Consider the following 26,680-nt stretch of genomic DNA (forward strand, 5'->3'; position numbering starts at 1 on the left):
TGTGCGGTGTTTGGTTTGACCATGCCCAAAAACTGGGCAGGGAAATAAATCAGCCGGGATCACGGTTAACTGAGGGTCAGGACTGAGCTTTGCTGTGATGTGTTCATGGCCAAATAATTAAATCTCTGGATTGATGGATAAAGAATAATCACTGAACAGTTTCCTAAACCTAACAAATTGCATTGCCCTTTGCTAAAATAAACGACCATCCTTAAAAGAAAAAGTGGGTGGGAGATCTAGCCAAGTCAAAAATAAATAAAAACTCACATTTTGGAGGCAGTCCCAAAAAGCTCTATATCACTTGCCAGTTGACACAGATGACATAATACCATTTGCACAACTGCAATCTGTAAAAACCCTCCAGATTTCCAACAGAGTGTAATTTACAGAGAGGCCACGTTTATTCATTTATTAGTCACAAGTAGGCTTACATTAACACTGCAATAAAGTTGTGAAAATCCTCTAGTCACCATACTCCGGCACCTGTTTGGGTACAGAGGGAGGATTTAGCATGGCTAATGCACCTAACCAGTACGTCTTTTGGACCACCGGGGGAAACTGGAGCACCTGGGGGAAACCCACACAGACACGGGAAGAACGTGCAGACTCCGCACAGACAATGACCTAAACCTGGGATTGAACCCGGGTCCCTGGTGTTGTGAGGTAGCAGTGCTAACCACTGTGCCATCGTGCCACCACATGGCTCCACTGGTCCATGCTGGTGTTTATGATCTATACAAGCCTCATTCCATCTTCTTCACCTAATCTGATTGACATAACTTCCTATTCTTTCTCTCTCCCGTGTCCCTCAAGCTTACCCTTAAACACATCTAAACCATTTGCCTCAACCACACCTTGTGGCAGCGAGTTCACATTCCAACCACTCTCTGGATGAAGGTTTTCCCAAAATTGGATTTATTAGTGGACCCTAGTTTGTCTCTCCCAGAAGAAACAACATCTTCTCTGCGTCTACCACCAAACATTCTCCTCATCTCAAGTCAAGTTATCCCTTCAACCTTCTCAACTGAAGGGCGACATTCCAACCACATGCCAAGGAAACTGAAGGCACAAAAGAATAATCCTGCGAATGTGAGTGAACTAATAATTAGACAAATTCCCCTTCAGAATATGTAGATAATAGATATCTGGGAGTGCTCTTGATAATGTTCAGATAATACCTGAACTGTCATATGAACCATTCGTCACAATCAGGTTACCACAATGCTGGATCTTACTGTGCATAAATTAACCACCATGTTTTCTATACTACCACCAAGGTTATGCCCCAAAAGTACTCTACTGGTTTTAAAGGGCTTTGAGGCAGCTGTAGGCATTCAAGTTTTACTCTATAATCCTAGATTTTGCCTCTGCTCCATTACCTGGAGCTCCACTGACATTACGCTTTGTAGAATGGTCCACATCCCAGAACTGATTTGCTCTCAACGGAAGCCGTCAAAACGGATGAATATTTCCACCTTTTTCCTGTTTTATTTAATGTGAAGAACTTGCCAGCGTCTCAAAATTTGCCTTCACCAGTTTGACTCTGCGTCCTCCTTGTTCTGTTCCTAAAGTTTAACTTGTCATTTTGCACATTTATCTTTACCATCCCTCAATGAGACCATAAGACATAGGAGAAGGAAGCCATTCGGCCCATCAAGTCTGCTCCACCAATGAGATCATGACTGATCCGATAATCCACCTCCCAGATACCTCCTTTACGGACAGAAAACCCCTGGTTTTTCCACTCTTTGGTCATTGCTTCGCCCTGGGGTATTAATCAGTCAGTATTGTGACTCTCTGCCTAACCTGCTTAAAACATCCGCCATGCATTAGTGAGCTGAACCAAGCAGACCCAAAGTGATCCGACCAGAGCACAGTTCAGTGGTTGCACTACATCCTCCAGACTCGTACAGTTTAGCCCAGCACTCAATTTGCATTGCTGATTGCTGCTGCACAGTGAACCAACAGGTTAGCATCAAGGCAAAATTAAATTTGCAAAAAGAAACAAGCTTGACACTTCTCTGTATGGTCACATGGCACAGTCATTAGCGCTGCTGTCTCATAGCTCCAGGGACCTGGGTTCGATTCCCAGCTTGGGTCACCAACCGTGTGGAGTTTGCATGTTCTCCCCAGTGTCTGTGTGGGTTTCATAGTGGATTTTGCTACCAAATAAACCTGTTGGACTTTAACCTGGTGTTGTGAGACTTCTTACTGTGTTTCCTCCCACAGCGTGAAAGACATGCTGGTTAGGGTGCATTGACTCGAACAGGCGCCGGAGTGTGGCGACTAGGGGAATTTCACAGTAACTTCATTGCAGTGTTAATGCAAGCCTCACTTGTGACTAATAAATAACCTTTTTTTAAAAAAAACATCTCGGGGTAAACCAGCGCAGACCCAAAACAGGCTGTGCTTGCAATGTCACTTGAGCCTTCTGCAACTTACAATCCAGGATACTGTCACAATTGTGCCCCAATAGACTAAAAGTGGAAGTCAAGTGGGAACCATACACCGCCGTGTACATCACTTGTCAATAATGATTTCAAGAGGGAATCAAATTTTCTGGACTTGCACAGGTTTAAAAGCAGAGAGACATGTCCTTGTTTGGGGCATGGTGAAGTACAACTTGCTTCAGCAGCCTGAGGGATAGCTTCCTTCTCTCCCCGCTGGGTTGCAGCCACAGGGGCGATGGGGTTTATGAAGGGTCATGGAGTCATACAGCGCAGAAAAGACCCTTCAGCCCATCGAGTCTGCACCGACAATAACTACTACTAAAGGAGTACTAATCCCGTTTTCCAGCACTTGTCCCATATCCTTGAATGTTATGATATTTCAAGTGCCCGTTCAAATTTTTTTTTAAACGTTGAGAGGTTTCCGGCCTCCACTGTCTTCCCAGGCAGTGCATTCCAGATTCCCACCACCCTCAGTGAAAAATGTTTTTCTCAAATCTCCTTTGAATCTCCTGCCCCTTAACCTAAAACTGTGCCCCACTCGGGATTGACCCCTGAGCCAAGAGGCTCCCGACTCACCCTGTCCAAACCCCTCTTATACACCTCAATCATGTCCCCCCTCAGCCTTCTCTACTCTAAAGAAAACAATCCAAGCCTATCCAGCCTCTCCTTATAGCTCAAATGCTCCATCCCAGACAACAACATCCCACACATCCCGGGCATTCTTTCTTCCACCTTCTTCCGTCGGGAAAAGGATACAAAGGTCTGAGGTCACGTACCAACTGACTCAAGAACAGCTTCTTCCCTGCTGCCGTCAGACTTTTGAATGGACCTACCTCGCACTAAGTTGATCTTTCTCTACACCCTAACTCTCACTGTAACACTACATTCTACACCCTCTCCTTTCCTTCTCTATGAATGGTATGTTTTGTCTGTATAGTGCACAAGAAACAATACTTTTCACTGTATACTAATACATGTGACAATAATAAATCAAATCAAACCAAAGGACCCCACGCACCCCGGACATTCTCTCTTCCACCTTCTTCCGTCGGGAAGAAGATACAAAAATCTGAGATCACGTACCAACCGACTCAAGAACAGCTTCTTCCCTGCTGCTGTCAGACCTTTGAATGGACCTACCTTGCATTAAGTTGATCTTTCTCTACACCCTAGCTATGACTGTAACACTACATTCTGCACGCTCTCCTTTCCTTCTCTATGAACGGTATGCTTTGTCTGTATAGCGCGCAAGAAACAATACTTTTCACTGTATGTTAATACATGTGACAATAATAAATCCTTTCCCCCTCTGTATTCTATGAACTGTATGCTTTGTCTGTAATAGTGCGCAAGAAACAATACTTTTCACTGTATACTAATACGTGACAATAATAAATCCTTTCCCCCTCTGTATTCTATGAACGGTATGCTTTGTCTGTATAGTACATAAGAAAGAATACTTTTCATCGCATGATAATACATGTGACAATATTAAATCAAGTTAAAGTGGCTAGTGGATAGAGTGTGGGCAGGGCTGGGTGTTTACCTGGTGGAGAGTTGGGTGAAATCCCCCCCATCCAGGAGGCGGATCTTACAGAAGAGCACCCCGTTGACGAAGGGGACGGCGGCCAGTTCCTCCAGGCTGAAGAAGGTCTGGAACTTGAACTTCTTCTTCTTCATGATGAAAGCCATGGGCTCCGGGGGGCGGGAGAGGCGCCTCCCGCTCAATCCGGGGGTGAACGACACCGGCAGCGGCGGCGGCGGCACAGGGACAGCGCGGGGAGGATCAGCAGTCGGACGGCGCAGGCCTGCGGCGGCTCGAGGCCGGCGCCCAGCCTGGGGCCGCCGACTGGGGACGGGACTCAGGCCCGGGGACACAGGGCTCGGCGCTCGGGCCGCATCCGTGCCGCCGGGAGCCGGGCATGGGCACCGAGCTACGGTGTTCCGAGCCGGGGAGAGGGCTTCCTTCAGCGGGGGGGGGGGAAATCCTTCGCCCGGGCCCCGGGGTGAATTTGGACACGCTGCCCCTATCGCCCTCCTCACAGAGCGGCTCCCTCGCTCTCCGCTACCTCACTGCCTCCCGCGGCCAAACCCGCGACGCCCATTGGCCGCGCCTCCCCGCCCCGGATTGGCTACCCCCGCCAAGCGGTCAACAATGATTGGTCGCCGGCTCGGGGGGGTGGAGCTCCGGGTGAAACAGCCCTTCTGATTGGTCCACCTGCCCCGCAAAGGTTAAAAGGCCCCCGCCGATTGGCCGATATCGCACCATGTCCTCATATTGCCTCGCCGATTGGTTGGACGCAGCGCTGGCACTCTGATTGGCTAACTGACGCTGGGATCCGATTGGTTAGCTCAGTCTGGCAGCTAATTGGTTGATTTCCAGGCTCCTGAATCAGTTCTAAGAGTTTACCTGTGGGGAGCACAGGACAGGAACATAGGAACATGGCAACATAGGAACAGGGGAGCATGGGAACATAGGAACATGGCAACATAGGAACAGGGGAGCATGGGAACATAGGAACATGGCAACATAGGAACAGGGGAGCATGGGAACATAGGAACAGGGGAACATGGGAGCATGGGAACACAGGAACAGGGGAACATAGGAACATGGCAACATAGGCACAGGGGAGGTTGGGAACATAGGAACAGGGGAACATGGGAACATAGGAACATGGCAACATAGGAACAGGGGAACATGGGAGCATGGGAACACAGGAACAGGGGAACATAGGAACATGGCAACATAGGCACAGGGGAGGTTGGGAACATAGGAACAGGGGAACATGGGAACATAGGAACAGGGGAGCATGGGAACATAGGAACAGGGGAACATAGGAACATGGGAACATAGGAACAGGGGAGCATGGGAACATAGGAACAGGGGAACATAGGAACATGGGAACATAGGAACAGGGGAGCATGGGAACATAGGAACATGGGAACATAGGAACAGGGGAACATAGGAACAGGGGAGCATGGGAACATGGGGACAGGGAAGCATGGGAACATAGGAACAGGGGAACATAGGAACAGGGGAACATAGGAACATGGCAACATAGGAACAGGGGAGCATGGGAACACAGGAACAGGGGAACATGGGAACATAGGAACAGGGGATCATGGGAACATAGGAACAGGGCAACATAGGAACATGGGAACATAGGAACAGGGGAACATAGGAACATGGCAACATAGGAACAGGGGAGCATGGGAACATAGGAACAGGGGAACATGGGAACATAGGAACAGGGGAGCATGGGAACATAGGAACAGGGGAGCATGGGAACATAGGAACAGGGGAACATAGGAACATGGGAACATAGGAACAGGGGAGCATGGGAACATAGGAACAGGGGAACATAGGAACATGGGAACATAGGAACAGGGGAGCATGGGAACATAGGAACAGGGGAACATAGGAACATGGGAACATAGGAACAGGGGAGCATGGGAACATAGGAACAGGGGAACAAAGGAACAGGGGAGCATGGGAACATGGGGACAGGGAAGCATGGGAACATAGGAACAGGGGAACATAGGAACATGGGAACATAGGAACAGGGGAGCATGGGAACATGGGGACATAGGAACAGGGGAGCATGGGAACATGGGAACATGAGAACATACAAAAATTTGAAAATATATTAACAGTGGAGCATGGGAACAAAGGAACATGGGAATATAAGAACATTGAAACATAGGATCATGGACATAGGAACATATAAATGTAACATGGTAACATACAAACATGGGAACATAGGGATATAGGGACATGGGAATATAGGAACATGGGAACATGGGAATATAGAAACATGGGAACATAGGAACATGGGAACATACAAACATGGGAATATAGAAACATGAGAGCATTGGAACATGGGAGCATAGGAACATGGGACCTTAGGAGCATGGGGATATAGGAACATGGGAACATAGGAACATAGGAACAGACAAACATGGGAACATACAAACATGCGGACATTGGAATTAGGCACAGAAGTCGGCAAATTCAGCCCTTCGAGCCTGCTCCGCCATTCAATCAGATCATGGCTGATCTCTCCCTGGTCTCAAATCCACCTCCCCACCTGTTCCCCATATCCCCTTAACCCTTTCTTTATTAGAAATATATCTATCTCTTTCTTGAAGCCATTCAATGATTCAGATTCCACCGCGCTATGGGGCAGCGAGTTCCACAAATTCACCACCCTCTGCGAGAAGTAGTTCCTCCTCATCTCAGTTTTAAATCTACCGCCTCTCAACCTATACCTGCGACCTCTTGTTTGAGATTGTCCCATTAGAGGAAACATTTGGTCTACATTTACTTTATCAATCCCTTTTAAAATTTTATATACCTCGATCACATCCCCTCTCATCCTCCTAAACTCCAGCGGGTATAAGCCCAAACTGTTTAATCTCTCCTCAACCGTCAACTTTTCATCCCCAGAATCAATCTGGATGTCCAATGGCATTGATTTGATTTGATTTATTATTGTCACATGTAGTGGGATACAGTGAAAAGTATTGTTTCTTGTGTGCTCTACAGACAAAACATACTGTTCATAGAGAAGGAAAGGAGAGAGTGCAGTCATAGCTAGGATGTAGAGAAAAATCAGCTTAATATAAGTTGGGTCCATTCAAAAGTCTGATGGCAGCAGGGAAGAGGCTGTTCTTGAGTCGGTTGCTATGTGCAACTTTTGTATCTTTTTCCTGACAGAAGAAGATGGAAGGGAGAATGTCCAGGGTGCGTGGGGTCCTTTATTATGCTGGCTGCTTTTCCGAGGCAGCGGGAAGTGTAGACAGAGTCAATGGATGGGAGGCTGGTTTGCGTGGTGGATTGGGCATCGTTCACAACCCTGTGTAGGTTCTTACGGTCTTGGTCAGAGCAGGAGCCATACCAAGCTGTGATACAACCAAAAAAAATGTTTTCTATGATGCATCTTTAAAATTTAGTGAGAGTTGGAGTGGACATGCCAAATTTCCTTAGCTTCCTGAGAAACTGGAGGCGTTGGTGGGCTTTCTTAACTATAGCATCCGCATGGGGGGGACCAGAACAGGCCGTTGGTGATCTGGACACCTAGAAACTTGAAGCTCTCAACTATTTCCACTTCATTCCCATTGATGTAGACAGGGGCATGTTCTCATGTTCTCCAATACGCTTCCTGAAGTCGATGACAATCTCCTTCGTTTCATTGACATTGAGGGAGAGATTATTGTCGTTGCACCAGTTCACCAGATTCTCTATCTCTTTCCTGTACTCCATCCCATCATTGTTTGAGATCAGATCCACTACAATGGTGCCATCAACAAACTTAAAAATGGAGTTTGAGTGGAATTTGGCCTCACAGTCATAGGTGTATAAGGAGTATAGTGAGGAGCTGAGGACACCGGTGTTGCGGGTAATTATGGAGGGAGTGTCATTGCCTATCCTTACTTCAGCAGGACATTAACAGACTGGCAGAATGGGTAGATGTAAATGAATGCAGAGAAGTTTAAAGTGACTCATTCTAGTAGGGAAAATAAGGTGAAGTTATCGAATCATAGAATTCCTACAGTGCAGAAGAAGGCCATTCAGCCCATCGAGTCTGCACCGACATTAATCCCATCCAGGCCCTATTCCCATAACCCCGCCAATTTGCCCTGCTAATCCCCCTGACACTAAGGGGCAATTTAGCATGGCCAATCCTCCTATCGTGCAAATCTTTGGAGTGTGGGAGGAAATCGGAGCACCGGGAGGAAACCCATGCAGACACGGGGAGAACGTGCAGATTCCGCACAGACAGTGACGAGTGACATTCAGAGGATGTGACTGTGCGCATAGACAACAGATACATCAATATCGTGAGGCATAAGAAACAGTGATCTGGAATGGAGTGAAAGCTGAATGTCAGCACAGTAAGGTCAGGAGCTCAAACTGTGAGTCAGTTTTACACACCAAATTCTGTGAGCTGTTCTCCCCACCCTTCAGAATTCTCCCTGTCTCATTCAAGAGTAATGAGTAACCCATTGCTACTTCACCGAGCATCTGCCCCAGATGTGAAGACCGATGTTTAATTGGAGCCCATGGATTGGAGCATATCTGTCAGGTCGTCAGAATTTATATTCTATTACTTGTCTGTAATTTTTAATCCCTTGGAGTTAATTGGTATTTTCTGTCACATTGGCACTCTTTCCTTTGGGACAGCGTGGTGGCACAGTGGTTAGCACTGCTGCCTCACAGTGCCAGGGACCCGGGTTCGATTCCCGGCTTGAGTCACTGTCTTTGTGGAGTCTGCACCTTCTCCCTGTGTCTGCGTGGGTTTCTTCCGGGTGCTCCGGTTTCCTCCCACCGTCCAAAGATTTAAAATTTAAAGTTACTTATTAGACTTGCATTAACACTGCAATGAAGGTACTGTGAAAATCCCCTAGTCGCCACACTCCGGCGCCTGTTCAGGTACACTGAGGGAGAATTTAGCATGACCAATGCACCCTAACCAGCACGTCTTTCAGACCGTGGGAGGAAACCGGAGCACCCGGAGGAAACCCACATAGACACGGGGGCCAGAACTTTACCGCAGAACGGAATCCTCCTTTGGCTTTGGGCGGGATTTTATGAGCCTTGCCCGAGCGAGGTTGTAAAATCCTGGCCGGGAAGAATGTGCAGATTCTGCACAGACAGTGACCTGGGCTGGGAATCGAACCCGGGCCCCTGGCACTGTGAGGCAGCAGTGCTAACCTCTATGTCACTGTGCCACCCCGGTGTGCAGGTTAGGTGGATTGGCTAGGCTAAACTGTCCCTTACTGTCTCAGGATTAGTGGGGTGAATACGTGGTGTTGCGGGGATAGGGCCTGGGTAAGATGCTCTTCTGGAGAGTTGGTGCAGACTTGATGGGCCAAGTGGCCTCCTTCTGTGTTGTTGGGATTCTATTCTAGAAGATGCCGCTGTGTTCTGGAAATTTGGACAAGGCAACCTTGGTGCATTGTAATATTGTCAGAATTCGGCCACTGCAGAGTTTGGACAGTCAAAATGGATGACAAAAATCATTTCAATCCTCCCTGCATCTGGAACAGGTATCGCTGGGTGGTGACCAAGGCCAGGGTCAGAGCTTCTGTTGCCTCCTTGAGTCCTGGCACAAATGGAACATCACACAGTCTAGCAAAAACCGACCCACGAATGTCCTGTTTTTCACCCGGCATTGGAACAGCTCCAACTTGCTTTTCTGCCCATAAATGGCCCAGATTCAGCCTGTGTCGGAGTGACTCACTCTCACTTCTGACTTCAAAGGTTGTGACGTCAAGTCCTCAGGCCAGAGGCTTGGTCTGGCGTGACCGGTTTCCAGTTCTGAGGGAATGCTGCACTCTGTCAGGTGGTGCTTTACGGATGAAATGTAATATCAGGGCCCCTCCCAGCTACATGTAAAATATCCCAGGGCAAAGCACTGCTGCCTCACAACGCCAGGGATCCTGGTTCGATTCCCGGCTTGGGTCACTGTCTGTGCGGAGACTGCGTGGGTTTCCTCCCACAATCTGAAAGACATGCTGGCTAGGTGCATTGGCCATGCTAAATTCTCCCTCAGTGTACCCGAACAGAATAGCTAGGGTGTAGAGAAAGATGAACTTAGTATGAGATAGGTCCATTCAAAAGCCTGACGGCAGCAGGGAAGAAGCTGTTCTTGAGTCGGTTGGTATGTGATCTCAGACTTTTGTATCTTTTTCCTGACTGAAGAAGGTGGAAGAGAGAATGTCTGGGGTGCGTGATTATGCTGGCTGCTTTTCCAAGGCAGCGGGAAGTGGAGACAGAATCAAACCTCTCAATTCTGGCAGCGCTCTTGTTAAAAGCAGAAAAATTGCACCTTGGGTGGGCCTCTGTATTCTCCTCGGAAACCCGCACTCTGGGCGTTAAATGATGTTTCACTGCCAAGCTTGAGACGAGTGAAGGAACTTTCCAATGAGAAAATGTACCTGATGACATAGAGTTGAGCACAAGGTTTGGGTTCAATCCCTGGGCGTGTGCTGACTGACTGATGCTGCAACTTCCACTGGTGCCTAAGGCAAGGCGGGGGTTTGAAACACTCTGTTCCCCAGCTGCTGATTCCCATTCAGTGATGCTGCCTAGAAGGTGTAGACGTATGGACCTGGGGCCAAACAATGATCAGGCTCCACTCTGAGAGCACTCATAACTGCTCAGCTTGAAGGTAATGAATGGCGTACCTGGAGACGGTAAAGATAAAGGCTCATGGAATATATTCTCGGCTGAGTTAGATGTTTGCTCGACAAGACGCCAGGGGCATGGGTGGCAGGCAGCACAGCGGTGATAAGGCCGCAATCAGTTGAGCCATGATCTTATTGAATGGTGGAGCAGGCTTGAGGGGCTGAATGGCCTACTTCTGCTCCTGATTCCTGTGTGTTTGTGTTCTTGTGTTACACCTGGAATGAGTATCGCAATAGAGTCATAGAGGAGGAATCCTGGAATTCCCTCCCGAACAGCATTGTGAGTCAACCCACAGCACATGGACTGCAGCGGTTCAAGAATCAACAGCACAGAAAGAGGCCATTCAGCCGAACAAGTCTGTACTGACCACAGTCCCACCCAGGCCCTATTCCCACAACCCCACACATTTACCTTGCTAATCCCCCTGACACTAAAGGACAATTTAGCATGGCCAATCAACCTAACCCGCTCATCTTTGGAGTGTGGGAGGAAACTGGAGCACCCGGAGGAAACCCACGCAGACACGGGGAGAACATGCAAACTCTGCACAGACAGTGATCTGAGGCCGGAATTGGACCTGGGACTCTGGCGCTGTGAGGCAGCCGTGCTAACCATTGTGCCACTGTGCCGCCCTAAGAAGGCAGCTCACCACGACCTTCTCAAGGCCAATTAAGGACGGGCAAGAAATGCTGGCCTAGCCAGCAATGCCCATGTCCCACGAATGAATAAAAAAGGCCATTCGGCCCATCAACTCCCTGCCAGCTATCTATGGAACGATCAATTCGATTCCATTCCCTCGCTCTATGATCTCCTGCAAGTTAATTTCCCTCAAATCCTCATCCAATATCCCTCAAAATCCTTGATTGTCTCTCTTTCCACCACCCTGGTGGGCAGTGATTTCCAGGTCTTCACTGCTCGCTGTGTAAAATACGTTCTTCCCCACACTGCCCCCCGCCCCCCCACCCCCCCACCCCACCCAACCGCCCGCCCCATCCATCTCTAAGGTACATTACCTTAAATTTGTGCCCCCCAGTCCTTGTACCTTCAGTCAATGGGAGCAGCTTTTCTTTATCGACCTGATCTAGATCGTCAATATCTTTTCCCAAAGGTCGGGGAGTCTAAAACTAGAGGGCATGGGTTTAAGGTGAGAGGGGAGAGATACAAAAGAGGGGCAATTTTTCCACACAGAGGGTGGTGAGTGTCTGGAACGAGCTGCCAGAGGTAGTAATAGAGGCGGGTACAATCTTGTCTTTTAAAAAGCATTTAGACAGTTACATGGGTAAGATGGGTATAGAGGGATATGGGCCAAACGTGGGCAATTGGGACTAGCTTAGGGGTTTAAAAAAAGCATGGACAAGTTGGGCCGAAGGGCCTGTTTCCATGCTGTAAACCTCTATGACTCGATGATCTAAACCTGTCAGGATCTTGTCCGCCTCCATCAAATCGACTTTCAGTCTCGTTTGTTCACTGCCTTTCAGATAGGATTTCAGTTTATTGATTAACGTCACAAGCAGGCTTACATTAACACTGCAATGAAGTGAAAATCCCCTAGTCGCCACACTCCGGCGCCTGTTCGGGTAACACAGAGGGAGAAGTTAGCACGGCCAATGCACCCTAACCAGCACGTCTTTCAGACTGTGGAAGGAAACCGGAGCACCCGAAGGAAACCCACGCAGACACGGGGAGAATGTGCAGACTCCGCACAGACAAGCCGGGAATCGAACCTGGGTCCCTGGCGCTGTGAGGCAGCAGTGCTGACCACTGTGCCACCGTGCCACCCCCAAGTGGGTGACGTGGGAATCAAAAATAACACTTGTCTCTACTTTCCCTTCTGGCTTCCACTCAGAATTAATTGTTCCGAGTCGCAGAGAGGCAGCTCTTTAACAGTGAGCCATAGCAAATGCGTATTGTGGAATATGCATGATGTGGGGAGTCATAAGAAAAAACCATCCACCTGAGAATAAATGTTAATTTCTCAACTGAGCCGCTGGAGTTTGCTCCCAGAGGAATTGGGCGGAATGCCGAGAATACCATAGCCCACTGTCACCATGTACCTCTGGAATGGGCAACGTCAGGTCGAACCAAGGCTGGCTCTGCCACTCCTGATTTATTGCATCGGGTTCCGGTGGGTCTAATTTACTGAAACGAGTATTCGTTCAATAACTGCAGCGATCATGACCTCATTTGTTTAAAATAGATTCAGTGAGCGAGGGAAATGATTTGATCGGCATTCTACCAGGGCCCTCTAGAGGAAATAAGATCATCTCATTATATTTTACAGACTTGGAAAAACACGTTGATTGTTGGTTAATTTGCAAGTTAAATTTAAATGTTTTTTAAAAGGAACAAAGCTATTTTGGCAACAAACGGTTTTACACTTTTATTTTAAGCTGAAGTAGTCTTATTGTTGACATAATTTGGACTGTACCTTTACTGAAGAGAGAGGGAAGGACAGACACGGAGGGTGGGATTTTGCGGCCTTGCTCGGGCGAGATCGCAAAATCCCACCCAAGGCCAACGGAGATTTACGTTCTGGGAACCTATGGACGTTCCCGTTGTCTGGTCCTCACCCACTCCAATTCCGTGGTGACTGGGGCGGTAGAATTCCGGTGAATCTCTCTGTCTCTCTTTTCTCCTTTAAGACATTCCTTAAATCCCCCTCCCTACCACGTGAGGTTTTTGTCTAAAAGTTTCTGAATGTGAAACAAACAGGGAATGCTGGAAAAACTCAGCAGGTCTGGCAGTAGGGGGGGATCTTATTGAAACTTACAGGATACTGCGAGGCCTGGATAGAGTGGACATGGAGAGGTTGTTTCCATTGGTAGGAAAAACTAGAACCAGAGGTCACAACCTCAGGCTAAAGGGATGATCCTTTAAAACAGAGATGAGGAGGAATTTCTTCAGCCAGAGAGTGGTGAACCTGTGGAACTCTTTGCCGCGGAAGGCTGTGGAGGCCAGGTGTCTTTAAGACAGAGATAGATAAGTTCTTGATTAATAAGGGGATCAGGGGTTGTGGGGAAAAGGCAGGAGAATAGGGATGAGAAAAATATCAGCCATGATTGAATGGCGGAGCAGACTCGATGGGCCGAGTGGCCTAATTCTGCTCCTATGTCTTATGGCCTTATGGCAGAGAGAACAGAGGTAAAGTTTCGAGTCCACATCACCATTATTCAGAACTAAAGAGAGGGAATAATGTTATAAATGTTATAATATAAGAGGGGATGGAACAGCTGGAAGAGTGATTGGTGGGAGCTGGGAGGGATTGCAACAATGATGTAGCAAAACTTAAGAACAAGTGACAGGTGGCCCAGTGGGGGAGGACGAGAGAGAGTTTTTGCATGATCGGACTCTTGGACTTGCTGGACCCCCCGCCAATGGGATCTTCCAGTCCCGCTGAAGTGAATGGAAGTTTCGATGGCCCCCTGTATCCGCCGTGGCAGGATTTTCCTGTCCTTCCTGCCAGTGGGATCTTCCAGCCCTGTTGAAACTGACCCTAACAGTGGATTCGGTGGCATGCCCAGCGAGCAACGCAAATGGCCATGTGATGGCCTCGTGGTATTATCGCTAGACTATTAATCCAGAAACTCAGCTAATGCTCTGGGGACCCGGGTTCGAATCCCGCCACGGCAGATGGTGGAATTTGAATTTTTAAAAAAAATCTGGAATTAAGAATCTACTGATGACCATGAAACCATTGTCGATTGTCAGAAAAACCCATCTGTTTCACTAATGTCCTTTAGGGAAGGAAATCTGCCATCCTTACCCGGTCTGGCCTACATGTGACTCCAGAGTCACAGAAATGTGGTTGATTCTCAACTGCCCTCTGAAATGGCCACGCGAGAGGCTCAGTTCAAGGGCAATTCGGGACGGGAAACAAATGCCGGCCCAGCCAGTGATACTCATCTCCCACGAATGAAATAAAAATATATATATTTCCAACCAATGAAGTATCTCTGAAGTGTAATCTTTCCTTATTATTCTTTCGTGAGATGTGAATGTTGCTGGATAAACCTTCTAAAGGGTACATAAGAACATAAGAAATAGGAGCAGGAGTAGGCCATCTAGCCCCTCGAGCCTGCCCCGCCATTCAATAAGATCATGGCTGACCTGAAGTGGATCAGTTCCACTTACCCGCCTGATCCCTATAACCCCTAATTCCCTTACCGATCAGGAATCCATCTATCCATGATTTAAACATATTCAACGAGGTAGCCTCCACCACTTCAGTGGGCAGAGAATTCCAGAGATTCACCACCCTCTGAGAGAAGAAGTTCCTCCTCAATTCTGTCCTAAACTGACCCCCCTTTATTTTGAGGCTGTGCCCTCTAGTTCTAGTTTCCTTTCTAAGTGGAAAGAATCTCTCCACTTCTACTCTATCTAGCCCCTTCATTATCTTATAGGTCTCTATAAGATCCCCCCTCAGCCTTCTAAATTCCAACGAGTACAAACCCAATCTGCTCAGTCTCTCCTCATAATCAACACCCCTCATCTCTGGTATCAACCTGGTGAACCTTCTCTGCACTCCCTCCAAGGCTAATATATCCTTCCGCAAATAAGGGGACCAATACTGCACACAGTATTCCAGTTGCGGCCTCACCAATGCCCTGTACAGATGCAGCAAGACATCTCTGCTTTTATATTCTATCCCCCTTGCGATATAGGCCAACATCCCATTTGCCTTCTTGATCACCTGTTGCACCTGCAGACTGGGTTTTTGCGTCTCATGCACAAGGACCCCCAGGTCCCTTAAGGATGGTGTTATAATCCAGCTCAGAAACTCCAAGGTATTTCATGAAGTTAGTCTAGATCATAAGTTTTGCATTTTAAATTTGGCTAGGATAAGCATGAGCTGTTTCACTCCAGGTAGGATTCAAATGACCCACTAAGGAGCTTTTATCAAAGTTTATTTAAGAATACAGTTAACATATATTAATGTTTATTTATTTCTTAGTACCACAGGTAGGCTTACATTAACATTGCAATTAAGTTACTGTGAAAATCTCCTGGTTGCCACACTCCGGCACCTGTTCGGGTACACCGAGGGAGAATTTAGCACGGCCAATGCACCTAACCAGCACGTTTTTCGAACTGTGGGAGGAAACCGGAGCACCCGGAGGAAACCCACGCAGCCACGGGGAGAACGTGCAGACTCCGCACAGACAGTGACCCAAGCCGGGAATTGAATCCGGATCCCTGGCACTGTGAGGCAGTCTGACAATCAGCAAAAGACAATTAAGAAGTCTTTTACCAATTATAAATAAGAAAAGAAACAGCCATGATATTGTATAAACCTTAACAGTTAAACACACAAGATCCTCGATAAATATACACCCTTCATTCCAGGCTGGGCACAGAAAATAAGCCTGCTCACGTGATGCTGGACTTTGCAGCGTTACAACACCGACTGTGGATATGGAGTTGAAACTCTGACTTCCCCGTCCAGCACATCATAAGGTGGAGATACGGCCACCTCTAGCTTTTAGCCAGCAAACCATCCACAGCAACAATTTCCCTCCAGAGACAAGAAAGACTGCTTCCAGTCTGCAGTCCAAACAGCCCCTAACTAGCCAGCAGCCAGCAGGATTTCCAATACCAGCGACAGGGACACAAACACTGTTTTCAGTCTGGAGTCCAACAGATTCTGCCCAAACTTAAGGTAAAGAGCTCTAGACTTTCTCCAAAGTACCACCTGACCTTGACCTGTCAATCAACCTTCCCCCAACAATTCAAAAGGGCCGTTAAACTCCAGGACATTGCATTAGGCCCAGATTCAAAATAAGCACAAGGCCCATTGTATCATTTTAGCAGCAATAAAAGGACGCAGGCAGCACGGTGCCACAGTGAAAAAAAACAGGGCTGGTTATAACTACAGAGAACATGCTTAAAATACCTTAAAGGCCACGACTTGAGTACTGTGTGCAGTTCTGGTCGCCACATTATAGGAAGGACGTGATTGCACTGGAGGGGGTGCAGAGGAGATTCACCAGGATGCTGCCTGGGATGGAACATTTAAGTTATGAAGAGAGATTGGGTAGGCTTGGGTTGTTTTTGTTGGAGCAGAGAAGACTGAGGGGCGACCTGATCGAGGTGTTCAAGATTGTGAGGGGCATGGACAGGGTGGATAGGGAGCAGCTGTTCCCCTTAGTTGAAGGGTCAGTTACGAGGGGGACACAAGTTAAAAGTGAGGGGTGGGAGGTTGAGGAGGGATTTGAGGAAAACCTTTTTTTACTCAGAGGGTGGTGAGGGTCTGGAATGCGCTGCCTGGGAGGGTGGGTGGAGGCGGGAGGGTGGCGGAGGCGGGATGCCTCACCTCCTTTAAAAAGTACCTGGATGAGCACTTGGCTCATCATAACATTCAGGGCTGTGGGCCAAGCGCTGGCAAGTGGGATTAGGTGGGCAGGTCAGGGCCTTTCATGCGTCAGTGCAGATTTGATGGGCTGAAGGGCCTCTCCTGCACCGTATGATTCTGTGATTCTGTGATTCGAGGCACAGTAGCGTCACAATGGGCAATAAAGTCTGATCGAGCCAGTGAAGCCCTCATCCCATAAATTAATTATTTAAGAGCCTCCTGCAGCAATTTGCCCTCAGAGTGCTGCTCGCTGCTCACAGCCAGACCAAATTGTTCATCCACTATTTATTAAAACATAAAACCAGAATAAAGCTGCCCCTCCCTAATTGCCCCTTGAGAAGGTGGTGGTGAGCTGCCGTCTTGAACCCGCTGCAGTCCATGTGGTGTAGGTACTCCCACAGTGCTGTTAGGGAAGGAGTTCCAGAATTTTGACCCAGCGACAGTGAAGGAACGGCCAATGTCTCTCCAAGTCAGGATGGGGAGTGACTGGGAGGGGAACTTACTGGTTTTGGTGTTCCCCGGTAACTGTTGGTCTTGTTCCACTCTGATACTGTAGGAAACATAATTAGAATCCCTACAGTGCAGAAGGAGACCATTCGGCCCATTGAGTCTGCATCAGCAACAATCCCACCCAGGCCCTATCTCTGTAACTCCCATGTATTTACCCTGCTCATTACCCCTGACCATAAGGGGCAATTTAGCACGGCCAATGCACCTAACCTGCGCATTTTCGGACTGTGGGAGGAAACCGGAGCACTCGGAGGAAACCCACGCAGACACGGGGAGAACATGCAGACTCCACACAGACAGTGACCCGAACCGGGAATCGAACCCGGGTCCCTGGTGCTGTGAGGCAGCAGTGCTAACCACTGTGCCACCGTGCCGCCAATGAGTGTTTATCTAATCATAGTATCCATTGCATCCCTACAGTGCAGAAGGAGACCATTCGGCCCATTGAGTCTGCATCGGCAACAATCCCACCCAGGCCCTATCTCTGTAACTCCCATGTATTTACCCTGCTCATTACCCCTGACCGTAAGGGGCAATTTAGCACGGCCAATGCACCTAACCTGCGCATTTTTGGGCTGTGGGAGGAAACCGGAGCACTCAGAGGAAACCCACGCAGACACGGGGAGAACGTGCAGACTCCGCACAGACAGTGACCCGAACCGGGAATCGAACCGGGGTCCCTGGTGCTGTGAGGTAGCTGTGCTCACCACTGTGCCACCATGCCGCCCAAATGACAAGCAAACAAACTCCCTGAGATAATGACCAGGTCTCTGTTCCTTTTTGTAATGATGTTGGTTGGGGAATAAATACTGGCCGGGACATTGGGGTGGCTCTTCCTCAGAGAGTGCCCTGGGATAGTTTACATCCGCCTCAGAGAGTAGCTGTGGCCACGGTTTTAACACCTCATCCAAAAGAAGACACCTCCAACAGTTTGCATTTCTGTAGCACCTTTCACAGCCTGCTGGAAGTACCTTCCAGCCAATGAAGTACTCATGTAGTGTAGCCACTGTGTTAGGAGTGGAGTGCTACTCCCTCAGTGCCATGTCCTGCGTGTCAGCTGAGATTATGTGCTCAAACCTCTGGAATTAGGACATGAACTCACAACCTTCTGACTCATCGGCACGGGTGCTTGCCACAGCCAACAGTGGAATATCATTAATATAATTACAGAGGCTGTGTGTCAGAGGAGAGAGTCACAGTGTGGTTTGAATTTAAATGCGGAGAAATTCTTGTTGGGTGGCAGGTGCAGAGGCGAATATTTACAGCCCACACAAAGATTGGTCAGGTAGTGGATTGTGTAGAGGATAGCTACAATCTCCAAAACGATATAGATGGTTTGGCGGAGTGGGCAGTAAAGTGGCAGATGGATTTTAGCACAGAGAAGTGTGAGTGAATGCATTTAGGGAGATCAAAAGATACAAAAGTCTGAGGTCACGGACCGAACGACTCAAGAACAGTTTCTTCCCTGCTGCTGTCAGACTTTTGAATGGACCTACCTCGCATTAAGTTGATCTTTCTCTACACCCTAGCTATGACTGTAACACTACATTCAGCACCCTCTCCTTTCCTTCTCTATGAATGGTATGCTTTGTCTGTATTGCGCGCAAGAAACAATACTTTTCACTGCATACTAATTCATGTGACAATAATAAATCAAATTAAATCTGCCAGTTACAGGGAATACACAATAAATGGGAATACACTAAGAGGGGTGGATGAAGTGAGAGATCTTGGCGTACAAGTACACAGGTCCCTAAAGGCAGCAGTTCAAGTAGACAGGGTTGTACAGAAGGCAGATGGAATTCTCTCCTTCCTTGGCAGAAGTATAGAATACAAAAGCGAGGATAGGATGTTGGAATTGTATAAAACACTGGTGAGGCCACGTGTGGAATATTGTGTGCCATTCCGGTCACCGTATTACAGGAAGGCCATACTTGCTCTGGAGAGGGTGCAGAGGAGGTTTACAAGAATGTTTCCAGGGCTGGAAAAGTGTAGCTATGAGGAGAGATTGGGGCGGTTGGTGTTACTTTCCTTGGAACAAAGAAGGCTGAGGGGGTGATTTGATGGAGGTGTGTAAAATTATGAGGGGAAGAGATAGAGTGGACAGGATAAAATTGGTTCCCTTTGTGGAAAATTCTAGAACCGGGGAATATAGATTCAAGATAAGTGGCAGTAGATGTAGAGGGGACATGAAGACAAAGTTTTTTACGCAGAGGGTAGTGGGTGTCTGGAATTCGCTGCCTGAGTTGGTGCTGGAGGCAGAGACCCTAAACTCTTTTAAAAAGTATCTGGATCTGGACCGTAAGTGCTGGAAGCTACAGGGCCATTGGTTGGGTGCAGGAAGGTGGGGTTAGAAAGGGCTCCTGTGCATCCTCGGGCTGGCATGAACAAGATGGGCTGAATGGCCTCCTTCTGTGCTGTAATGCTTCTACGATTCGTTGGTATGCAAAAGAGAATCAGGTGGAGCATAAAACAGCAACTTGTATTTATATAGCGCCTTTAACATAATTAAATATCAGAAGGCATGTCACAGGAGCATGATAAACTCACACTGAGCCACATAACGAGATGTTAGGTCTGCTGACCATAAGCTTGGTAGGTTTTATGGAGTGGTTTAAAGGAAAGCGAGGTGGAGAGATGGACAGGTTTAAGGTGGGAATTCCAGAGCTCGTGGTTTGGGGGGGGGGGGGGGGGGATGCGGCGGGACAAAATGAGAATTATAACATGAAGATGTAGCTTGGCTGGCAAATGACTGGGGGGGGCGGCACGGTGGCGCAGTGGTTAGCGCTGCTGCCTCACAGCGCCAGGGACCCAGGTTCGATTCCCGGTTCAGGTCACTGTCTGTGCGGAGTTTGCACATTCTCCCTGTGTTCTGCGTGGGTTTCCTCCGGGTGCTCCGGTTTCCTCCCACAGTCCAAAGATGTGCAAAGATGAACTCAGGCAACAGAGTTTTGGATGATCTCAGCTTTACGGAGGGTATAATATTATAATAGAGGAGGTGATGGGGAGGCAATGGCCTTGTGATACCATTGCTAGACGATTAATCCGGAAACTCAGCTAATGTTCTGGGGACCCCGGGTTCGAATCCCGTCACGGCAGACGGTGGAATTTGAATTCAATAAAAAATATCTGGAATTAAGAATCTACTTGCGATGATTTCAGCCAGGCTAATGAGGTTGGCTTGCTAGAGTATGAACTACCTGGTGAGTCCTCTGACTGTCTGCCCCTCTACCGCGGCTATATTCGCGGCCAGGTGTCCCTGGAGAGGGAGCATGCGGTGTCCACGGGCGCAGTTGACGCCTTCTGCGTCCACTGGACACCGCAGGGGCTGGGGTGTATTATCAACCCCGATAGTCACATTATGATTAAATGTTTTAAGTTTCCTTTGTGCTTTGTTTTTGGTTCGGGCTGTTCCCCCTTCCTTTTGGGGAGCTGCCCCTTTTACTTTGTCTCTATGTTAATTTGAGTTAGTTTATTAAGTTGGTACCTTAAAATAGATATCTGATGAGTCCTAATTGATGGTTAAATCAGGGAGCCTCATGCTCCCGATTTAAAGCAGGTGTGTCAGACTCCCTGCCTGCATTCAGCAGGGAGCAACTGGAGAGCTGGCTGTGTCCAGATGTATGGTGTGAATAAAGTAACTCGGTGACAGGACTTTCGCCTCCGTGGAGTTATTACACTACTGATGACCATGAAACCATTGTCGATTGTTGGAAAAACCCATCTGGTTCACTGATGTCCTTTAGAGAAGGAAATCTGCCGTCCCTATCTTCATAATCTCCTCCGTTTGACAACCGACAGAGATATCTGCACTCCTCTAACTCTGGCCTTTTGGACATGATGTGGAGATGCCGGCGTTGGACTGGGGTGAACGCAGTAAGAAGTCTCACAACACCAGGTTAAAGTCCAACAGGTTTATTTGTAGCAAACGCCACTAGCTTTCGGAACTGGCTGTTCCTTTGTCAGGTGGGTGGGAGTTCTGGAACTCCCACCCACCTGACGAAGGAACAGCCAGTTCCGAAAGCTAGTGGCGTTTGCTACAAATAAACCTGTTGGACTTTAACCTGGTGTTGTGAGACTTCTTATTACTTTTGGACATTCCCAGGTTTAATCGCTACACCATTGGTGACCGTGTCTTCAGTTGCCCGGACTTCCCGAGCTCTGGAATTCCCACCTTAAACCTGTCCATCTCTCCACCTCGCTTTCCTTTAAGCCACACCACAAAACCTACCAAGCTTATGGTCATCAGACCTAACATCTCCTGGTCTGGCCTACCTGTGACTCCAGAGCCACAGCAGTGTGGTTGACTCTCAACTGCCCATCTGAAATGGCCTAGCAAGCCATTCAGGTCAGGGGCAACTAGGGATGGGCAATAAATGCTGGCCAGCCAGTGACGCCCATGTCTCATGAATCATAAAAAAAATAGAAGGTTGAGAAGGTGATCAGATAGCAGTCTACAAAATATTTACAGGGAAGGACAGGGTGGATAAGGATAAACGGTCTTCCTTAGTTGAAGGCTGTAGAACCAGGGGCCATTATCTAAAGGTTAGGGCCAAGTGATTCAGGAGAGATACTGGAAAGCACACAGAGAATGGCGAAGGTTTGGAAATCTCTTCCCCAAACAGCAGTGGATGCTGGTGCAAAAGTCTGAGATAGACACATTTTTATTGAGCAGGGTACCAAGCGTTATGGGCCTAGGGTAGGTACATGGAGTTAGGCCATAGATCAGGGACTGAATGGCCTACTCCTGTTCCTATGTGGGAGACCAGCCAGGAATGTGCTGGAGGTGACAAAGGCAAAGGGGCTGAACATGTGCGATCATCCATAATGAATTTCACCTCCCCACAAAGATTCAGAAGAATTCCCACCCCGAGTGAGACAGACAAAGTAGGTATTTACATCTGTCTCCATAGCTAGGTTTTCCGAGAACACTTGTCTGTCGCCAGGGACACTTGCTGATGCCAGTCTGCATCAGGCATGGCTGACCAGGAGACTCTGCATCTCTCACTCCCTGCCATAGGCACAGCGCTGGGATTTATTGGTGGATAATCAAGTTGCTTGGCCATGTTATGAAGTCCTTGACCATCAAGTCCTGAAGTGGGACTCAAACCCTGAGATCCTGGTTCAGAGGCATGGGTGGCACAGTGGTCAGCACTGCTGCCTCACAGCGCCAGGGACCCGGGTTTGATTCCCGGCTTGGGTCACTGTCTGTGTGGAGTCTGCACGTTCTCCCAGTGTCTGCATGGGTTCCCTCCGGGTGCTCCGGTTTCTTCCCACAGTCTGAAAGACGTGCTGGTTAGGGTGCATTGACCTGAACAGGCGCCGGAGTGTGGCGACTAGGGGAATTTCACAGTAACTTCATTGCAGTGTTAATGTAAGCCTTACTTGTGACGAATAATTAAATAAACTTAAACCCACCACACCAGCCAGCCCCCTTCCCTGCCAAGTTGGCTCATTAATTCAGGCTCAGGAAGGAAGGACCTCCATTTGGGAGAGATACTGGTGAGCTAACGTCACCGATGGGAGCTGCAGCCAACACCAGCCTGTCCCTCGAAAGGAGTGGGGTAAAACTAACCAAGCACTGACCCCAGATAATGAGCATACTACCACCTGGTGGTGATAGTGAAAACTTCAGAACAGAAAGCAAAATACTCAGGATTAAATAAAAAGAGAAAATGCAGCAAATATTCAGCAGATCTGACAGCGTCCGTGAAGCTGGATTAAGTTTTCAAGTCCATGACCTTTTGCCTGAACGGCTGAGACGGTGACAGGATTTTCCTGTTTTTATTTAAACCCTCCCTTTGACGGATATTCTTTTGAGCTATCTTGCTAAGAGTCAGGAACAGGTGCATACTGTTCCCTGATTTAGATGTGTTTTCTTTTCTGTAAACAGTGCCACAGAAACTCTCCTGTACAACAGATTCCAGCCATTGAATAACAGTGGCTTGTGCAGGTAATGATAGCCAGGATGTACTGCGGAACCTTTATCAGGCTCTGGTCAGACTCCATTTGGAATATTGTGAGCCGGTTTGGGCTGGCCTTGGAGACAGTCCAGAGGAGGTTCACAAGAATGATCCCTGGAATCCCTGGCTTGATGTACAAGGAGTGTTTGAGGACTCTGGGTCTGTACTCGATGGAGTTGAGAAGGATGGGGGGGGGGGGGGGGAATCTCATTGAAAACTACAGAATACTGAAAGGCCTGGATAGAGTGGATATGGGGAAGAAGTTTCCATTAGTGGGTGAGACTAGGATCCAAGGGCACAGCCTCAGAGTAAAGGGACGACCCTTTAGAACCGAGATGAGGAGGAATTTCTTCAGCCAGAGGGTGGTGAATCTGTGGAATTCATTGCCTCAGAGGAATGCCGGGTCATTGAGTGTAAGAAGTTTAACAGCACCAGGTTAAAGTCCAACAGGTCCAACCTGTTGGACTTTAACCTGGTGTTGTTAAACTTCTTACTGTGTTTACCCCAGTCCAACGCCGGCATCTCCACATCATGTATTTAAGCCAGCATAGTTCGGTGAGTGGAGGGTGGGAACATGGGGTGGAGCTGATGGGTGAATGGGATTTGGTAAGATTGAGGATGCAAGCGGCAGAGTTTGGGATTAATTCAAGGTGAAGGATGCCTGTTTCGAGGAGATGCCAGTGGCGTTCAGCGTGAAAGGTATAACAGAGATAGATTGGGGAGTTATGAGGCAAAGGGCTGTAGGATCTGCTCCTATTTCCGATGTCTCCATGAAGCAGTGCGTTTGTGTGATCCGCTTTTTGCAACAACACAGTGAAAGCTTTAAGCACTTCCCCCCGGCAGGGAAATATTTCCTTTTCCAATTATTCCAGTTTCAGAGGGTTGTGTACTGATCCTAATCCTCAATTAAAGAGATGCCCAAAACTGGCCGGAACTAAAGAAAAATCACATTTGCCTCTGCGACTGACCTTTCCTTGGATGTTGTGAAGGGACAAACTCTTCAGATAAGCAGACATTTTGAATGGACTCCGATAATAACTCAGTCAAAACTCAGTCACTTGGACTGAGTTAAAATTGGTCTATTCATCTCTCGGAAAACCCACGGGACAACTGCAGAAAGGCTTCCGGCGTTTGCTTATCCATCCTTAATACAATACAAGCTGTACATATTCTTGGAGAGTTTGGGGATTTGGAAGATTGTAGGGATGGATGATGTTACAGAAACCATGGGTGGCACAGTGGTTAGCACTGCTGCCTCACTGCACCAAGGACCCGGGTTCGATTCCCGGCTCGGGTCGCTGTCTGTGTGGAGTTTGCGCGTTCTCCCCATGTCTGTGTGGGGATGCTCCGGTTTCCTCCCAGAGTCCAGAAGACATGCTGGTTAGGGTGCATTGACCTGAGCAGGTGCCAGAGTGTGGCGACTAGGGGAATTTCACAGTAGCTTCATTGCAGTGTTAATGTAAGCCTTACTTGTGGCACTAATAAATAAACTTTAAATTTTCCTCCCACAGTCCAAAGATGCGCGTGGGTTAGGTGGATTGGCCATGCTAAATTGCCCCTTAGTTTCAGGGGAACGAACTAGGGTAAATGCAGGAGGTTATGGGGATAGGATCTGAGATAGGATTGTGGTCGGTGCAGACTCAATGGGCCGAATGGCCTCCTTCTGCACTGTAGGGATTCTATGATTCTAGATAGTCCAAAGATGTGCGGGTTAGGTTGATTGGCCAGGTTAAAAATTGCCCCTTAGAGTCCTGGGATGCGTAGGTTAGTGGGATTAGCGGGTAAAATATGTGGGGGTAGGGCCTGGGTGGGATTGTGGTCGGTGCAGACTCGATGGGCCGAATGGCCTCCTTCTGCACTGTAGGGATTCTATGATTCTAGATAGGATTGGATGAGGGGTGGTCTTGTGTCGCAGTAGGTAGCATTGGTGACAAGATATTGGAGGTGTTGGCAGGCCTAAAACTGGACAAATCACCAGGTCTGGATGAATTGTGCCCCAGGCTCCTGCTGGAGGCATGGTGGGGGGGAGGTGGTGGGGGGGAGGTGGTGGTGGGGGGGAGATGGTGGGGGGGAGATGGTGGGGGAGAGGTGGCAGGGGCTCTGACCCAATTTTTTAATTCCTCTCTGGCCATGGGGGAGGTGCCAGAGGACTGGAGAACGGCTTATGTGGTTCCACTATTTAGTTTTAAGTTTGTTTATTTATTATCGTCACAAGTAGGTTTACATTAACATCGCAATGAAGTTACTGTGAAAATCCCCTCGCCGCCACACTCCGGCGCCTGTTCGGGTACACTAAGGGGCAATTTAGCACGGCCAATCCATCTAACCAGCACGCCTTTCTCACTGTGGGAGGAAACTGGAGCACCTGAAGGAAACCCACGCAGATACGGGGGAGGACGTGCAAACTCCACGCAGACAGTGACCTAAGCCGGGAATCGAACCCGGGACCCTGGCGCTGTGAGGCAGCAGTGCTAACCACTGTGCCGCAGTGCCGAACAGCAGGAGGACATTTAACCCCCATTGATGTAGACAGGGGCATGTTCTCCACTATGCTTCCTGGCCCATCAGTCCCCATTTCCTCGCTCTATCCCGGTAACCCTGCAGGTTTATTTCCTTCGATTGTCCATCCAATTTCCTTTGAAATTATTAACCGTCTCCTTCTCCCATCACTATCATGGGCAGAGACTTCCAGGTCATTACCACTCACTGTATGAAAAAGATTTTCCTCACATTTCCCACCTGTATCTCTTGCTCACAACCTTTAATCTGTCTTCCTCAAGTCCTTGCAACAAGACCTAATGGGAATAATGTTTCCTTGTCTATCTAATCCTATCAGATCTCCCCTCGATCTCCTTTGCTCCAAGGAGAATAATCCTAGCTTCTCCAACCCTAACCTTGTACTTAAAATCTCTCATCCCAGGAATATTTTTGGTAAATCTCCTCTGCACCCTTTCTAAAACATACCCATCCTAAAATGTGATGTCTGGAACTTTGATTTGATTTGATTTATTATTGTCACATGTATTAGTATACAGTGAAAAGTATTGTTTCTTGCGCGCTGTACAGACAAAGCATACCGTTCATAGAGAAGGAAAGGAGAGAGTGCAGAATGTAGTGTTACAGTCATAGCTAGGGTGTAGAGAAAGATCAACTTAACGCAAGGAAGGTCCATTCAAAAGTCTGACGGCAGCAGGGAAGAAGCCGTTCTTGAGTCGAT

At 48.2% G+C, this 26,680-nt stretch overlaps 1 protein-coding gene and 1 long non-coding RNA gene across 4 annotated transcripts in view; both read right to left on the minus strand.

Moving 5' to 3' along the window:
- The window catches only part of LOC144502384 (early estrogen-induced gene 1 protein-like), a 125,896-nt gene extending 121,358 nt beyond the window's left edge, over window positions 1-4,538 (minus strand). For both annotated transcript variants that reach the window (XM_078226247.1, XM_078226246.1), the window contains exon 1: window positions 3,997-4,538. In XM_078226247.1, coding sequence (XP_078082373.1) covers window positions 3,997-4,142 — 146 coding nt within the window. In that variant the 5' untranslated portion in view covers window positions 4,143-4,538. The remainder of the gene's footprint in view (window positions 1-3,996) is intronic.
- Window positions 1-26,680, minus strand: part of LOC144502391 (uncharacterized) — a 680,705-nt gene that overhangs the window by 609,276 nt on the left and 44,749 nt on the right. The window lies entirely within an intron of this gene.

The sequence above is a fragment of the Mustelus asterias genome, chromosome 13 (assembly GCF_964213995.1).
Source record: "Mustelus asterias chromosome 13, sMusAst1.hap1.1, whole genome shotgun sequence".
NCBI lineage: Eukaryota > Metazoa > Chordata > Chondrichthyes > Carcharhiniformes > Triakidae > Mustelus > Mustelus asterias.